The following is a 19,158-nucleotide window of genomic DNA, read 5'->3' as shown; positions in this document are numbered from 1 at the left end:
AAGAGACAGAAATAGAATCAGTTTTCATGAGTTTGGATAGTTTTAAGATCAAATATACGTATACTGTATAGAAAGACCATACCATAGCAAAACCAACGTCAGCTTTCTTCAAGGCAGGGCCATCATTGGTTCCATCTCCCGTTACAGCAACAACTTGTCTTTGTTCTAATACAGTGCTATCGATTATACCTGTGAACAGAATAAACCATAATCTCTCAGATATTCCATGACATATGAGCCACAAACGTGTAAACCTCTAATTCCCCAAATATTATGATAAATAAGTACATAACCTGCTATACCTTTCACTAGAGTGTGTTTGTCCGTGGGTGAAGATCTTGCAAGCACACGAAGTTTGGGCCAAATCTTATCTATGCGCTCTTGCTCAATCTGAAGGGTAAAGTACTTGAGTTAAGTTATATCTTTACAATGAGATGGAAACAGTACAATTTTGAGAGGAAGTGAACTCCTACCTCTCCCAGTTCGTTGCGTATCCGCCGGTTGAATTCTTTGCCGTCGATGCATATAAAGTCGTCACCGGGGTGCAGGATTCCACACTTGGAGGCGATGGCACGGGCTGTGTTGATGTTGTCCCCAGTGACCATGCGCACCGTGATGCCAGCACGTTGACACCTCTTTATTGCATCAGGGACCTAGAATGAACAATAGCGCAGAACATTTATAAAGGTTCTCCAAAACACTCCTGGGATTAAGAATCATACAGGATCCTGAAGGCACAGGAATTGACCTAAATGAAATTCAACTGACCCCAACCCTGCTAGTTAGAGCCAAAACATCAGCAACATCCCTCTGATAAGTATCAATACTGGTCTACCATTGGACCATAGACTGATGTTAAATACAATCACACAGATCTACCCTTCTCTTATAATGCTCTAATTTGTACAAATCTTTAAACCTAATTCACATATACTGTATCTCATGCCAGAATATAGATTTTGAGTTATTCCACAGAATGTTATATCTCAAGTCAGAAAAGGGTCTCTGGCTTGATTAAATCCACCCTGATTGGTAATTCACCAATATTTACCTCAGGCCTGACGGGGTCCTCGATGCCCACCACACCGATGCAGGTCAGGGCGGTAAGGATGTCGGTCTCGTTGTCCCAGTCGGGCTCACCGTCAGCCACGGGGAAGTCCCTGTAAGCCATGCAGATGGTCCTCAGGCCCTCGGAGGCCATGGGCTCGATCACGTTCTTCACCATGTCGTCCCTGTCTCGGGGCTTGAAGAACTTGGCCTCACCACTCGCAGTCAATATATTACAGCACCTGGAATGAGGCAGAGTGATTTGGGTTGGTATTATATTCACAATATCTGAGGAAGTTAGTTTTACATGCTGTTATTTACATTAAAGCTATCTGGGAAAAATACTGTATAATTATACTACACCTAGTAATAGTGATTTAGTAAACAACCATACTTGCAACACCAGGGACAAGAGTAATATATTTCCAATACCAGTGACATTTATGGCCATTGAAACTGAAAAAGATATGTTCTTCTTGAGAAAAGTTGAGGCAAAACTGCAAAGCCATTTCATTCAATGACATATAGAATAACAACTAAAGCTACACAAATTAAAAGAAAGCACTGATGTAAAAGCACAAGGTTAAAAACTGAAGGTGCAGGCCTACTTTTTCAGGAGGATCTCAGAGGCTCCTTTGCTGAACATGCGGTAGCTCCCATCAGAATTCTTTAGCACGGTGCTCATGGACTTCCGGGCTGAGTTGAAAGTGTAGACCTTGTAGAGCTTCTCCTCAGGGATGTCGTTGCGGATGGCCTGATAGTCGCGTCGCAGGTCTCGGGCAAAGCCCAGCAAGGCACATTCTGTCTTGTTGCCCACCTGGCGCGGCAGTCCGCCCTCCTTCTCCGCAGACTAGAGAGACAGTGACACATTCAACAGTCGCTCCGGCATTTTGGGTATCAATTCTCTATCCTCAGATATTGATTTCAGATTGGCAAACACAAAGTCTGCTCATCTAAGGTAAGAATTTCTGCCCACAGGCATCTTTACCATGCACTACTTGCTGTAATTGTAACATTTCAAGTAAGGAGAAAAGTGTTTCAATACTGATCTCGAGGTGTCAAACTCGGATTGAGTAGGTTAAATTTGGATAGAGTAGGTCATGTCTGATGGAGATAAATCAATGGCTTTGATGTTTTTATTAACTTGGCTTGTGTGTCCACTTACCAAGATCTTAGTAGTGTAAGCACAGTTGACCCCGATGCCCACGATGAGTAGGTCCAGGATTTTGCCTGGAATGAGTTCAGGCTCTGGGACCTTCCTGTAGTGTCTGTCCCCGAGGAAGGCCTGGACCACAGTCATCCGGTTCATGGTCAACGTCCCCGTCTTGTCAGAGCAGATTGCTGTGGCATTCCCCATGGTTTCACAGGCGTCTAGATGCCTCACCAGATTGTTGTCTTTCATCATTTTCTGAGGAAGAGAAGAAAAATAATCAAATCAACACCTTTACATACAATACTCATGTGAAAGTGAGAGTAAGGCTACCCAACATGATTAAGACAAAAATACTTGAAAGCTGATAGCTTTACCCAAACATTAGTGTGGGTGTCATAGGGTGATACATTTGGAATAAAAAGGGTCCTTGATATGCATTCACTCGCCATTCTTTGTCGGACAACATTTAATGTTGTACAATGTCAAGGTTTCGAGTTTGACCATTGCCTGGTCTGTAAGTCAAATGCTATATGAGAAATAGCGTACTTTGACAGAGTAGGCCAGCGAGATGGTGACGGCTAGGGGGAGCCCCTCTGGCACAGCCACCACCAAGACGGTGACACCGATGATGAAGAACTTGACGAAGAACTGGATGTAGATGGGCGTGCACTCCGCGACCCATGGAAGGCCCTGGATCCAGAATGTGTCGACCATGAACAGAGAAATCAGGATGACGACGGTCACCCCCGACATCAGCAGACCTGGAGGACAGAGGAAAGGGGCATTGCACTTTATTTTACAGTACAGAAATGGCCTAGCATTTAAGTAATTGTTTAAGTGCCAATTCAGTTTGGCCTTATGGGAGCCTGTAGCACCACCACCAATTACTTTTAGAAAAAAAGCTGTATACAATAAAATGTAATTAGGCTCGTCATACATATTCAAGGTAGCTTGGTGTTTCTAGCTTACATACAGTGTCCTGTGCAAGTAATGGAACAGGGAAGCATTTGTTCTTCTATTGGTTCTATACTCCAAAAGTTTGGATTTGAAAGCAAACATTTACTCTAAAGGTTAAAGTTTAGATTCTCAGCTTCTATTTGATGGTCTCCGAAATAATGACACTTGAAGATGTTAATGCTTCGAAGTGCGCCACCTCCTTTTATATTTGATAGCATTGTAAATAGCTGTGACTTCTGACATCACCAATAATACCAGTTGCACATTCTCGAATCATGATAAGGCACAGGTGAAGTGAGCCTGCCTTGACTGTGAACACAGTTGCATACCCAGCCATGTAGACATGTACTTTGACATAACAAAAGCATAGAAAGTTTAAGGGGTTTGAAGGTGGCGCTCCTCACTCCCATGAGGCCCAGCTGAAATGGCACTATATCCGGTTTGGTTCAGCATAGAAAATTATGCGAGGATGCCAATTTTTATGATCACTTTCAAAAGCATTTTTTTTTAGCTTATCTACTGGCTATAATTGACAATGGGTGATTAATTAGTGAAATGTTCAAAACAGGGACAGCAACAATGGTTGAATAACACAGTGGGCTGCACCCATTGGCATGGGAGAGTCCAATATTCCCAGGCACTCCTGCAATTTGGTCCACAGGTACAGATACACACACGCACACATGCAGGCACGCACGCAGGCACACAGGCACACACACACACACACACACACACACACACACACAGGCACACAGGCACAAAATAACCTCACTAATCTTCTTCTCAATGGCTAAAAGCCCCTGATGAAGCTTTCCTTAAGAGGAAAACAGCATCAGTGCATTTAAGGACATATGCACACAGATTAGCCCTACGGTAGCATCACATTTAGCCACATCTTACCCACCCAACCTCCCACATGCTCATCTGCAAATCTCAGGACCACAATAGACACAGACCCTGGGTAGAAGTTGCCCTTAACCACAGATCTAGGATCACCTGAGCATACCCACTATGCAGCCCATCTCAGGTGGTGGGGAGAGGGTGAGAGCATTGGAAGTTCCTCATAAACATTTCAAAAGTGAGCACCATTTAGCGAAAGCCAAAATTCCATCAGGTGACTAGGGAACAGAAACGTGTTTCAGTCTTTTACTCTCAGCATGATATCAATGGCTCAAAAAGCACAACACAAATGCTGTAGAAGAAACTAACACACACACACACACACACACACACACATACACACACAGGGATGAATACACATCCACACCATTGACTTACGTCAGGTATCGTCATTCTAGCACAACACTGCTTCGTCTGAACTACCTGTCTTATAAATCGTGGAACAATTCTTGATTTTTAAAGATTTTCTGCGGAAATATAGTGCCGTCACAAAAGAAAATCAATCCACTGCCCATTGCTTTCAGTGGCATTACAACCTATTTTCCAAACTATGAAAACTCAGTTAAAACTGTTTTTATAGCAACTGGCTACTTAGAGGTACTTATATGCACTGTTTTGTACACACAAAAGTATAATGAGCACTCGTTTAATTTCATATTAAATGTGACTGGCTAAACCAGCTGGCTTCTATGCTGGTTTTCATCCTCATTGACAAACTTAATAAATACTGCACACTCAACTTCTCAACTCATTTGTTAGTCATACAATCATGTAACTAAGAAATTTGCTGGAAAGAAACTTGAAACTTATGGATTTATTGTTTTGTTGAATAGTCATGACTGGTTTGAGGCTGAAAAGTTACATTGTAACAGTGCAATATCACTCGATACATTTCCATCCTGAATATCCAGATATACAGAACACAAACTTCCCTTGTTTTGGATTTACCTGCTTTGCCAATCTGGACCGCTAGTTTGGTCAGCTTCCCCTGGAGGACCGACTTCTCCTTCTTTGGTAGGTTGGTTTTCTTTTTCTCTTCTCCTTCTCCCCCATTGTCACTGTTGAGGGGCTGCATCTCCACAGCGGCACCATCTTGAGACTTACCTGAGAGAAAAAAGACACCAGGTCAATAAGTTGACATTGAGTTGATGTAGAGATATTGGGAGACATTACAAAATGTCCACATATCTCAAAAACAGCATTTGATTAAAAATGAGTTACGAATACTGCTGATTATTATTGTAATGTGTTGTGTGCACATTATGTACTCTTCTTGCGGTCTATTCAGTTCACCAAGTTTCAATGTGTTTACAGCAAAGGCAATTCAACCAACTAATAATGTAAATGTTGTCTAACGTGCAAAATGGGCTGGAATTATTATAATGGTGAACTGGATGGACTACAAGAAGAGGACATGATACCTCTGAACTAAACCAAATCAAAGCTACTGTAATATGAGATCACCTTGATGATATCAGTTGTTCACATCGTGTACATGTCAACCTCTGAATACCCATATAAGCAAACAGGTGTTGTGTCAGAGATAAATGGGCTGTGAAAAGAGGCTAGTGGATGTCTAATTCACATCAGGGATCCATCAAATCCATTTCCTTCCCGACAAACAAATTCATAACTAGCCTTGTTCCTGAGAGGCAATTTCTACTTCCATTTTCATTAGGTTTCCAGAAAGAGAAAAAAATCTGTTCTCCATAGTCTATTTAAGTATTGTGTATGTACAATATTGTGTAGCGTGCAGCAAGTTGACATAAAGTGTATTGACCTTTCTAAAAAAATAAGTTCCAGAAGAAACTTTGTGGGCTTGCAAGTGTTATTTTAGTGGAAAAGGTTTAAAGATGTTTCAATAGATAGATATATGTGATGGGTAGTTGAAAGAAAGTGAGATAGTCCTTTTGGTTGGTTGGTTGGAAGGATAGAATGTTAGATAGATAGATAAATAGATAGATAGGATGAGCCATGGATACTTCATAGGCTCATCCTATCTGTGAGTTCAAAAATATAAATGTAAGCAACTCAAATTAGACCTCTCTGTACGTTTTAAAGTTGGATTGGTGTGAATATCTTAAAAGCTGTAGGAAGAGTAGCATACTGACATATCTGAAGAATAGGAATAATAATTACAGTAATAATAATAATAATAATAATAATAATAAGGATAAGCAATAACAATAGTTGGATTTGCTGAAGCAAGCCCACTAATAATAAGAATAAGTATGAGCAATAACAATAATTGGTTTTGCTGAAGCAAACCCACTAATAATAAGAAGAATAAGTATGAGCAAAGGATGTTGATACTGCATGAAAATGGACAGAGGGTGCTATTCTATGCAATACACCTCTGGGACACTCTGTGGTGTTTGTCTCACAGTCTGTAATCCTAGTCTGGGGATTATTGCTCTTTCTTGGCGATTCACTACAAGCCAATCTAACTGCCATCAACCTAAAACACACCGGGCTCTGCCACCATTCAAACACACACTCCTCCAACCTTAACCACTTGACATGTTTTGTAAGTGAGGCGTCGGAGCAAACAGATATTGTTTATCGAGGTGTTGTGTGTGTGTGGGTGATTTAGTGAGTGAGTGAGTGTGTGTGTGTGTGTGTAAGTGTGCTGACCCGAGAACAGCAAATGAGGTTGTTAGTGGGAAGAAAGGCAGGGGAAAAAAGCAGCTGTCAAGCTTAAGGGCTGTAATCTCCTTGGTCCTAATCACTATGAATGGAGTCAAGAACACCTGCTGCTCTGGCCACAGGGACACACATGACCATATGGCCTCTGGGACACACAAGACTGGACCAGTAGCACCGACCATATGGCAGCCAGGCAACACACCTCACACGCACAGACCAGGCCATAAAGATTCTATATAATCTTATTTCTCAATTTATAGGCTACACATGACACCAAACTAGTATAAACTCAATATGCTGTACCGTAAATACAGCATGTTCATATTTGTTGAGGACCTGACTGCCAGAGTGCAGGTGTGGTTGTAATGAACATTGTATGTAGCATACAACAACTGGAAGTCAACACTGTGCATGTCAGGTCTATTATCTCAATAGCTCTGCAGCAAAGCATTCCTTCTTAGTAATATACAGAGCATGCAATAACTTGCATCTGACCAAACTAACCTAGAACAATACAGACACACACAACACAAACTAAGCTAGCACAGACTATATAAACACTTCTAAACTACAACAGACACAATATAAACACACGCAAACGCATGCAACTTGAATTAGACCATTCACACACTATACATGAACTAACCAGCACAGACCAAACGAACTAAATGAGTGAGAAAACCTACAAACTGACTGATACAGACCACAGAGGCTTGATATGAACACACAGTACAAACATAACTAACTATCCCAGATCACATACAGTAGAAAACGCCCAGACTGCATTGTGTAAACTATTTGAACAAGCGATGACAATACACTCTTAATTGTATCCCTAAAGATACTTTCCATGCATAGCAACAACATAAGTCATAATACGCATGCACAGGTCATAAAGACTCATGGGTCTATACAAGCTGGAGCAACATTGGCCTAGATCCACTTAATGAAGCAAGCAGAACCAACACACTCCTACATAGTTATCAAAACGATGACAGACAATGTTAGAGGAGTTCATTCTGCATAATAAAACATCATGTGTGCAAAAGTTAGCACCTGTGTCAACTAAATGCATCTCTATCCCATTTATCCTTTGAAGCCCATGTTTTAGTTAAAAGGGGTACTTTTAAATGTCCAAAACTCTTCCAAACTGTTCATCTCATTGAGTGACCAATGTGCTTTAAACACATAACTCCCGTAACTCATTCATTCATTGACCATTGCCTCCCGATAGTGAGGGGCTGTTCCCTTTACTGCCCTGTAGGTGAGCACCAGGGTCTTGAATCTGGTACTGGGAGGCAGCGGAGGGTGCGGAGGAGAGGGGTGACATGGCAGAATTTGGGGACATTGAACATCAGACGGGGTGCAGCATTCTAAATAAGCTGCAGAGGCCAGATGGCAGTCGGGGAACATGGCCAGAAGTGAGTTGCTGTAGTAGTCAAGTGTCTGGCCCAGGAGTTGTGCTGCATCTATCTTGAGGAATGGGCGATTCTTTCAAATGTTGTAAAGGAAGAAGCCCTATGTAATAGAGACTTCTCAGCCCAAACACTAGAAAATGGACACAGGCATGTTATGTGATTCACTGTCAAAGAGATAGACTTACCTTTCTTGGCTTTATCATCTTTATCTGTGGGGAAAAATAAATGACTGTACTTAGTGACTTATCCATCTGCAGTAGCTAAAAAGGTTCTCACTTGCAAGTGGAAAAAAACACTTTTAGTTCTAGTTTGAGTCCCCTTGGATCTACTGTGACAGTGCAGGGCAGCCCTTTTTTTGCTTAACTCTAACCTTCATAACATGCTCTGTGCTCTGAGAATCGTTCCCTGATTAACAATAGCCCATGTGCTCTGCAAACGTAAACACAACACCCTAAACAAACTCAACAGCTAAGGAATAGGTTCACTGAGCTTTAAGACTTGCTTCACAAGCAGCAACTATGTTAAGCCTTGGTGTGGCAGGAGAGGTGACATCCATTATAAAGGTGAGAGAAGAAGTATTCCTTGCTGCCCATTAACTGACACACTTCCTCATTTGTTCCCCAGAGGGCTGACCTTACCTGACCTTACCCACACCACTCTGAGACGTTAACCAGCAGTGTCTGGCTTTGCCAGATGATGCAACTTTCAGGGTGACTTGCTTTATCAAGTGATGGGAAACAATATGTAGCAGTTTTGCATAAGCATAGGGAATATTTCATTCTTACATTGTTGAACAGTGCTTTTTAAAGAAGACTATTCAGTCTATTGCTGTTCATGCCCTGACCTAGCCTGGTCCCAGGTGTGTTTGTGCTTTAAGCAACTTAAAAAAAAGAAAAGAAAGAGCTGCACACTCTTACCCCGATGCTAATCATTTATTTAGCCAAGGCTTCAGTAGCAAGCTGCCTTCTTCTTGCTTTAGGCTACACCTAGGAACGTCATTAGCCAAACTTATAGGCCTATAGCATGGCAACCATATAGGCCTATAGCATGGTAACCATATCGGCCTGTACAGTAGCATGGCAACCATATAGGCCTATAGCATGGTAACCATATAGGCCTATACAGTAGCATGGCAACCATATAGGCCTATAGCATGGCAACAATAGTCAAACATATACAGTACAGTAGGCCTATAGCATGGCAATGGTAGTCACGGTAGTTGGATAAAGCATACACAGATCTTGGACTGTGCAAGAAATTATTATTGTTAACCTGAGAGTAGGCCTCTATTTAAATAAAAAGGATTTCTGGGTCAAAGGGAGGGGTCTGCCTTGCAATGCTATTCAACACTGTGTTCCACATACTTTTCTTGTCCTTCTTGCCTTTCTTTTCCTCTTTCTTTTTCTCTTTCTTCTTCTCTGCCTTCTCCTTCTTTTTCCTCTCCTTCTCTGCCTTTTCCTCTTCGTCAGCTTCAGCGTTATCTTCAGCTCCAAGCAGGGTGAAAATGATTCCCGTCTGGGAGTTGACGCCTACCGCTGTGACCAACATTTTCCCAGAACCCTCCATCACGTGGGTACCTGACAAAAGACAGTGAGTGACAAACGACAGTGAGTGAATGAGAGAGAGAGGGAGAGAGAGAGAGAGAGAGAGAGAGAGAGAGAGAGAGAGAGAGAGAGAGATGGTCACATAGGCAGAATAGAAATCAAGATATTTTCTGTTAAAAAAAGAGACTAAAATAGCATAGATATGCAACTGGTTTTGGGAACACATCCAACATCTAAATCCCAATAAAATCAGTGGGGAGGGATAACAAAGGTAAGAGTTTTAGTCAGCTTAATGTAAGGAGACGACACAGACCCCTGGATGTCTGTCTGTGACGAGACTACCTGCGGGGAAGTGCCTAACTCCATTAACATCTCTGTCTGAGATGGTCTAAGGAACGGTGGCCGACACACAGGGGGGTTACCATTGGTAATACTGTACAGTGGCAAAGAATTGAATCCCAAGAGAGCTAAAGCTGTAAAATGCTAAGACAATGAAGCCACTGTTTTAGCTCAGTTTTAGAATGCACTTTTATTGATCTGAACTACCTCTCTAACACCTTTTATACTTTTTACATCGACTTTTGTCCTCTCCCAAAGTCAAAATGTCAAATCTTGCTAACCAAAAGTAAGTTTGTTATAGCCATATTTCAACATGTTGATTGTTGTTTCTGTATAGAAATCCTATAGAAAGACTCTATCAACACTTTCTAAAACTGGCCAAAATCTTGTTTTGGCTGTTGGATCTGGACAATTAGAGTAATGTTATCCCCTGACCAATAAGAAATGCTCTTGTAAACAAAAACATTTTGGTTGCACCTTGTTGCATCTTCAAGTGCCTGAGATGAATCGTTAATTTTTACCTGAAAGCAGCATTGGATCTCTGTCCAGCGTTTTCTTGACATGGTCCGATTCGCCCGTGAGAGAGCTCTCATCAATTTTCAGATCATTTCCCTGGATCAGCACGCCATCAGCCGGAACTAGGTCACCTGTAACATGCACATAATATAGACAATTTTTACACTACACAGGAGTAATGTTATTTTCCTCTGTCTGTATACAGTATGTGCTTATCTGAATGTTTGTTTGTACTATTCAAGATAGATCACATCACATCTGCACATAAGCATGGCAACGTTGCATGACAACAATGGCTAAATAAGTAAGTGGGTAAATGAGCAGAAAAATCTAACTGGGATCCTTTAAATTATGACCACACTGTTATGGTTCAGGTTAAGTTTAGGTTTTGGTAAGGTTATGATTAGGATTAGGGTAATGGTTATGGTCGCCCCGCTACTTGCGGCTACGCCATTTCACTGATTCTACCTTTAATGTGTGTGTACTGTATGTAAAGCTACTGAATGGCAGTTATTTACCGTATTTCACTTGTGCAACGTCCCCGACAACAATCTCCGATACAGGGATCTGGATGACCTGGCCTCCGCGGACCACCGTGAACTTCTGCTCCTGCTCGATGCGACTCTGCAGCCCCCGGAACTGCTTCTCTTTGCTCCAGTCGTTAAAGGCTGTCACTAGGACCACGCAGACGACCGAAAGAAGGATAGCTGCGCCCTCGATCCAGCCCGTGTCTGCCTCCCCCTCGTCCTCCACCCCTCCTGCTGCCTTTCCACAATCTAGAATAAAAGCACAGATATGATGAGTACACTTTTACATAATGATCTCATGATGTTGTCCTATTGTTTCTGTTTTCTTTCTACTAGATTCAAGCACTTCACCAAACTGATTCGGGCTATGGGTGACATCTACTAATGTGTGTGGGTCATGTGGGGTCACTTACCTAATGAAGACCATGTTGATCAAAACTTGTTTGTGCAATAATTAAAGCTCCATTTAAGGGGAACTCCACTTAAAACACTGTGTTAGCTTTGTTGCTCATCACCAGAAATAATATTGATAACATATATTTTGTTTATTTCACACTATACTTTAGCCCACACAAATGAAAAAGGACAAAACTCTTCCCAGAAATAGGGTTACATCCTCCCACCTATTCAGGAAAATGGATTGCAAAGAATTTGTCAAGATTTAACCACTAAATTGCTGGAATAATAGGTTATAAACCAGCTGGCTTTAAAGCCTTAGTTCATGTAAAAACGTTTAAAATGGCATTGTAATTGCCACAATGAAAACATGCAATGAGCCTCACTGAGGAGTTTGGTCCTAACATAGATGTAGAACAATGTGGGCCTCAGAGCGCTGCGCAACACTAAAACCATGTCCCTGTGTAACCGCAAAGTGCATCTGCCCTGACCAACAGACTTTGCCAATATAGGTGGGGCTGTAAATGGGAATTTTCGGAGTATGTGCCAAGGGGAGTTCAAACACCTATGACATTCCACATTCAATAATTACGAGAATAGACACTTACTGTATTTGATCATAACAGGCAGCATTTGTCGCCTGTTGGGGATAATCCTTCATACGGCCTTTATACAACCTCTATAAATATGTGAAAGTAGGCCTAGTGTACTGTATATTCTTGCATTACTACATTCTGTAAGCCTAAAACATCAAATGACCAATGTTGCATACATCGATCACCTCCGCTCTCTATGACAATTACTAATTAAATCATGGAACCGTGAATGTGTTTGATAGGGTATCAAATCAAAAAGGGGAATATTTTAAACACTGTATATTGTAGATTATAGGACAATATGCATACCTACTTCATAGAAAATATGTTTGGAGAGCCTTTAGCACAAACTAAAAATGTTGCTAGAATCACCCTGAAAGTTGTCAAAATCCACTTATTCAATCCATAGTAATATTGGGAGGGGAACCTAATATAAACTAGCATACAATAGGCCGATGTAAGTCCACCACCACCATACTGCATGATTGCCCACACTGATCTTTGGAACCGTGTGTATCGCTGTTTTAACAGGTTCAAACAATGTGCTTATCCACTATTGCCAGCAACCTTAAGTAGCCTACAAAAGGCTACTGTAATAATAACCACACAGTCCTGACAGCGTTTACAGAGAGGAAACAAAAAGGTATGAAATGATAAATAAATGCATGTAGGCAACAATACGACTACACTAAAATGGCAGGTAATTATGGTTATGACTCGGGGTTGCGAGAGATAAAGGAGATTTATTTAGCTGATGCAAATTATTAAAAAAAACAAGAGAAAGGTTGTGACAGGTTCATTAAACCAACCAAACGGTGAGCAGAGATTGACTCTCTATAGCTGTCCTCTTTTCACAGAGACAGTGAGTGTCATCGGCAGTATGTTGATTACGAGACAGGAAGTACGCTGTTTTGGGTACAGGAAATACACTGGCCACCCATTACTGCCACTGAGGAAGCCTTTGTGTAATGGAATTATGGACTTATCCAAGTGCACTAATGTTATTGCAATATACATATTACATACATATAGATGACCACAATGTAATAAGAGTGCCACAACGGAAATAAGCCTTCTTGCTTTATTGTGTTCTATCTATTGTGTTTTGTGTATGTAATGGCTGTCTTCAAAGTCTGTAAAGCCCTGTGTCATTGGTGGTTGGGCAGGTTACTAACACTTCATCCCAAGTTATGCCCCTTTGATACCTCTTTGTGTCAATGAGGTCATGTGAATTTGAGGACACAAAAAAATTGTGACCATCCCTAGGATGAATAAACCACAACAAACTGATTTTTGAAATAACATCTACAGTATTTGTCTGTGTCTTCACTGAATTTGAATTACCAAAAGTCTGACAAATGTCCATGTATCTGTCCAATCACCAATGACCAGCGACTGCAATCACCCAAGGACAAACCGAATTAGGGCATATGAGAAGTTAACAATCCTAAAAAGGTAAAAAGCCATTAGGTATTAGGGTATGTATTTGCTTTTGAAAATATGAGGTACTGTTGATATGAGATACTGTAGATCTGAAACACGAAACATTTTCAACACAGGCTTTGGTAAACTAAAACAAGAGGCGATACTTACGTTCTCTATCGACATCTGGAGGTCTATAAAAAGAAAGGCCTAATGACACTATGGCTGCCACCTCTAGAATGATTAGTGTCACATCTTGCAAGGCTTCCCACACTAATTGAAGAAACGTTTTTGGCTTTTTGGGAGGTATAAGGTTCTGTCCAAACTTTTCTTTTCTTCTTTCGATGTCGTCAGAATGTCCTCCTAACCCTAAAAAGGAACATAAAACACTAATCAACATCTGTGTGGCATTTTGTATCACTCACTCCCACAAACAGTTTCAAATACATGCATTTTATATATGCATAATAAAAAAGCTTGTGTACAGATTCTGAGAATGACCTACTATAGATGTGTTGATGAAATGTACAAAGAGAGTGGATGACTCGTGTTACTATAAAATAAATCTGACAATAGAGAAGCATGATTATGGTGAACAGCCTGTAAAGTAAAGCCTCCCAAAAACAAACAAAGCTAAACATTCCTTACAGTCCTGTTGCTGCAGTGGGTGTCCATATGCTGTCCCAACTAATCTTAAAACTGAAGAAAGAAAGGTCTGCACTTCAAAAAAGTAAAAAAAACTTTAGTTTAGCCAGGGGAGATTCTTGTCCTACTTTTGCTTGTTTTTTTTCTTTTGTTTACCTGTTTTTGTCCTTCATTTTTCATAACTAGTGAGGATGAGAATTTAATGTTTTCAACTCTTTGTTTAGAAAGCCTTGAGGCACTCCATTCAATTAACATATTTTATGTCCTCAAGATGTTTTGGTTGCTGGCTGGATTTAAAACTGCTTGTGTGACTTGAATACTTTTTGATGTGCAGAGTTTTCTATCCTAGTCTGAAGAACGCTTTCAAATAGTCTGAAGTGAAACCATAGTCTCAGAAAAATACTAAATCCTGAAGGCCAGTTCAGAACAGGGCCCTCAGTATAGGTAAGCCAACTTAAAAAAACACAAGACATCATCTGTCCACAAACAAACAACAAGCACTCTCAGATACTGGGGTTAAACAACACTATGACTTATTTTTATGAATTGAGCAACACATAATATACTGTAGGCCTGTACAGTATTCTCTGAAAGGGGCTGTGCTTCATTGTGCAATGGAGGTTAAGAACATAGGATGACCGTAATTAACTCTTATGTGTAACTTCTTTACACATAATCAGTGATAAATAACCAACAAATACCTCTGTAAGAGGACGCCACCTCTGATACAGAAAACAGAACCAGCATTGTAAAATAAATCAGAAACCAAACCAAATCACTTGTTTTGCCAAACGTGTAAGATAGAAAGTTAAAGAAAATGTATTATTTCTATGTTTCAAGAAACCAGCACAAGTAACAAAAAATGTAGTTTTATTTCATCTGATGAGAGTGCTGTGTTTTGAATTAATATCATGAGACATGCCATATCATTAGTTCCCCCCCTGGAGAGATGACTCCATCGTTACCAGTCCAAAACAGGTCAAATGACTCCTGTGGGCTGCTTGTGTGACTCCAGGCAGATTGCATGTGGAGCAGCTTCTGCCTTCTCTGACCTACTGAGTTGGGTTAGTATGCTTACTCCCTCTAAATCCCTCTAAGCAAGGTAGTTCCTCCTGACACTTTAAGCTTAGATTCCAACTCTGAGTAAGAGCACCACCGGTTGTGTTCACCCTATCACTGGGTACAGGCAGTCCTGTAATTTATAAAGCCAAAGGGTTTTTAGGGGCCAAAGCAAAGAAAAAAAAAAAGGATGAATAAATGTTACACAAGAGTGCGAGATTAGTCCCGAACCGAGCAATCAACTGCAATGCTCCGTGGTTCAAGGTGAGTGGATTACTTAAGGTAAATCAATCTGACCCCACCTGTCGAGTTATAGTGCAGTAGTGGTGCTGTGTGTCTTTATGTGTCAGTCTAATGGATTTTCCTATGTAGTCAAGCTGCTTGTGACATTTTAATGTTCTGTCAATCATGTCTCAGTGGGTGGACCAGTAATGGTGGGAGAGCAGAAAAGGTCAAAGGTGTTTATTGAGGGTGCATGAGAAAGGACAGGCAAATTAATAAATAATGGCAAGGCAAATGTCAAAGGACAGAATCAGAAATTGTATGGAATATAGAAGAAACCTTTGGCTCAAACAGCAATGACGCTCACCTTTCCTTTTTAAGGCGTTTGAGTTAAATGTTGATTAATTCACAAACTAAGGTACATTTTTCCTCACTGTGAAAGTAGTGTATAGAAATGTTTTGCCACTGCCACAACATTCATTATAATAAAATAATAAGAATCCATATAACTTATTTCATACATAGAGGTGCAGTTCAGTTCGCTGTATATTAGCAAACAAGAGAAAACCTAGAGTAAAATGTGTAAAACAAAGCAGTAAATGGAATAAAAACAGAAATAAAGAGATAAAAAGCACCGTGAACTAAAGCCAGACTAAAAGGTATGATCTTCAGATCCTCTGGTAGGCTGTTCCAGAGCCTGAGTTAGTGAACTCCATGCCCTGCAACTCTTTAGATTATTTTACTATTTCAAGGTAACTATGTATAGAATAATGTATTATCCTAAAAATACTAAAGATATGGCATGTCTCCTGCATATGTACTAGCTTGTTACACGGTTATTACATATTACCGGTAGCCTAGATTATGGTTATATGCTCTTTTTTGCATGCACTAACCACCTTAAAGTAGCTTGGTATTATAATGATTATTTCCACTATGTAGTCCCATTTGGTGATTCTTTTACTTCAGGTTACTTGAGAAACGTTCACAATATGTTCAACTTCAAAATGTATTCTGTATTTTAGTAATTTGTAATTTGAGGTAAATATGAGCATGCTACTGGAGATGAATTCACTCTCATTGTTTTTTTTCTCAAACAGTGTTCAAGGTAAGGAGACATTTTGTTAATTGTTTGTAAAATCAGTTTGTCTTTCCAATCCCTCTGTTGAATACTGTAGTCTTAAACATGGAAGCATAAGAGAGTGAGAGCAATGGAGATGTGTTGTTTAATCTGGGATCACATTTAAAATCCCATCCCCCAAGAGTTCACCAAAGGTCATCGAAGTGATTATGCAGAATGACAATAGAAATGTCATTAAAGCCATTCTGTACACTAACCTGGTTTGTCACCAGTTATGAGTTCTGACTAAACACTATAGGCTAAGTGTTCGATTTAAAGGTGCAATCTTTGATTTACATTTTTACATTTATGGCATTTAGCAGACACCTTTATCCAAAGTGACTTATAACAATACATTTGTTTAAGTAAGTGAATCATCTATCCAACAGTCATCATAAGACAAAGTAATCAATGCTCACACCCGGGGCCATTGGCAGTCGTAATGCCAGTAGGCTATTTATTTATTTATTTATTTATTTTATTAGCAGGAGAGAACTTGTACACGGGGGGTAGCGGGGGTGAAGAGGTCTCTGGGGTTGGGGTTAGGGTTAGTATAGGGGAGGGGGGTAGTGAGGGTGAAGCGGTCTTTAGGAGGGACTGTTAAGGTGTAGCCTGAAGAGATGGGTTTTCAATCTACGGTGGAAGATCGGAAGTGACTCTGCAGTCCTGACAGTAGTGGGAAGCTCATTCCACCAGCGGGGCACCAGGACAGTGAAAAGCTGTGACCCGAGTAGCGCGGCCACTGCATCCATGTAGAGGTGGCGGTGCCAGGCGGGCAGCCGAGGTGGACAAGCGGAGTGATCTTGCAGGGGTTTGGGGGCTAACCATTTTGATTTGTTTTCAGTCAAATGGCTAGCCAGCAAGTTGAGAGATGGGGGACATGTGACCACTCTCAATCTCATAGGGAGGTGAGGTGTCAACATTTTGTAAGTTTACATTACTAACATAGGCTTTGTGCAACACACAGGCTTCCAGTTTTTGTACATTTTCACAATTAACTAGCGTTTCGTTAGTCTCTAAATTATGTTATTAATTTCCAGTTTTTGACTTATAATTGAGAAACAGTTACCAGATCTGAACAGTGCTGTAGTTAATCGGAAAATAAACTATAAGCCAATATGTTACACAAAACTCACAAAGACATTGTTTAACTAACAATTGAGCAAAACAATCTTATATTTCGGGTTGTTAACGTAAGACAGTTCTATTAGGCTCATTAGGCATCTCTAAGTCAAAGGCTATTCTTTGAGAATCAATGGGTATCATGAATTGAAAAAAGGTTATACAATAAAAAAAACATGTTATTATGAGTGTTGCAGACAAATCAATGGGGAAAAAAAAAACACTACTTTATTTTCAAATTACAAAACATTGTGGCTCTGTAAAACTCTGATATTGCAGGAGTCGGACTACGGTCTATTTTCAAACTGCATTAAATGTGTAGCAGTTCCTGTTGAGATTATATTATACACAACCTAGGCCCATGGACACATCCCAGTCAGCAGAAAATTGTGTGCCAGATCTGGTCTTGTGTTGGCATATATGGCTCAGTACTGGAAAAGCTATATGGGCCAGAACTAGCCAAATTCCACAGCTATTCCTCTCTTCCTTGGGAGAATCCTTCCAGGCATGTTCTGGCTGTCATTGTCCCTTATATTTCCAAACCACATTAACAATCTTTGACATTTGTTACCAAACTGTGTGAAAAGCAACAGTTACACCTATGTGTGAGAAGCGGCAGCCAGCCCCTGCAGAGTGCCTTCCACTTAAAGCAAACATCATCGCTTCTTCCCAAAAGTTATGGGACCTACTTCCACCCATCAGGCACACATATGTCTGGAGACTAGTGCAGCAGGAGAAACACATGGGATCACTCTGTTTTGTATATAAAATATCTCGTACAAACATGGCACAGAACTTACACCATTACATGTGCAGCAGGTCCTATCAACAAACAAAAAAAGACCAGAGGTGTAACCAGAGGTGTAACCAAAGAAAATGTCAATTCAGGGCTTGCTGACTTGGCCTATTCAATGTTAAGTTATGTTGTTGTGTGCAGGGTTGTGCCAGTTTAATTTCAATTCAGTCAATAAATGAATTGACTCAAACCCTGATTGTTTGCAAGAGGAGCAATTTAAAAACAGCAATACCAAACATATATGAAAACAAAAATGCTCAACAATATATTTACCTTCAACAGGTGACGTTCTCAATCTGGAACAGAGTCCCGGAACATCTCCATAACATTCTTGGATTTGAGTTAATCCCTCAGGTCCTCTGAGTTCCATGAGGGAGCGCAGCTCTTTAAGCGAGCAGTTAAAATCTCCATCGTGATTGGCCTCGGCATGTCGGCCATGCTTCGCCCCACGGAAAGAGTTGTTGGCCATGTCTCCCCTGTCGCACACCACACAAGGGTGGTGGTGAGAGAGGCTTTCCCAAAAAGGAGAGTAAAGTCCTCACTGGCAAAATCCTGTATTTCCCATAAACTGCAGTAATTCCTCAGGGATGTAATTTGCTTGACTCCAGAGAACGTGACTTGGATACATAGAAAGCCATTTTCATTTGATTCCGATATGCCCACTCTCTCATCTTGGCTGCTGATGTTTGCTGAAGTCCTCTGAGGTTACAAGGCTACATCTGAAAAAGAGAGA

General features: G+C 40.7%; 1 protein-coding gene across 5 annotated transcripts in view; it reads right to left on the bottom strand.

The window, feature by feature from the left end:
• Positions 1-18,894, bottom strand: part of LOC310801941 (plasma membrane calcium-transporting ATPase 1-like) — a gene marked incomplete at its 5' end in the record, with an annotated part of 30,435 nt that extends 11,541 nt beyond the window's left edge. For 2 of the 5 annotated variants that reach the window (XM_083666150.1, XM_083666152.1), the window contains 13 exons: positions 83-189; positions 303-390; positions 474-653; positions 1,052-1,289; positions 1,656-1,897; positions 2,213-2,455; positions 2,747-2,961; positions 5,006-5,161; positions 9,486-9,698; positions 10,526-10,651; positions 11,039-11,296; positions 13,633-13,830; positions 18,699-18,894. In XM_083666150.1, the coding sequence (XP_083522276.1) occupies positions 83-189; positions 303-390; positions 474-653; positions 1,052-1,289; positions 1,656-1,897; positions 2,213-2,455; positions 2,747-2,961; positions 5,006-5,161; positions 9,486-9,698; positions 10,526-10,651; positions 11,039-11,296; positions 13,633-13,830; positions 18,699-18,894 (2,460 nt within the window). Of the gene's footprint in view, positions 1-82; positions 190-302; positions 391-473; positions 654-1,051; positions 1,290-1,655; positions 1,898-2,212; positions 2,456-2,746; positions 2,962-5,005; positions 5,162-8,306; positions 8,331-9,485; positions 9,699-10,525; positions 10,652-11,038; positions 11,297-13,632; positions 13,831-18,698 lie in introns of all 5 variants that reach the window. The other 3 variants (XM_083666149.1, XM_083666151.1, XM_083666153.1) reach the window with 3 other exon arrangements.
• Positions 18,895-19,158: the final 264 nt, after the last annotated feature.

Source organism: Argentina silus (genome assembly GCF_951799395.1).
Source record: "Argentina silus genome assembly, chromosome: 3".
Taxonomy (NCBI): domain Eukaryota; kingdom Metazoa; phylum Chordata; class Actinopteri; order Argentiniformes; family Argentinidae; genus Argentina; species Argentina silus.
Note: the sequence above shows the minus strand (reverse complement) of the source record. Positions and strands in the feature narration are given on the sequence as shown.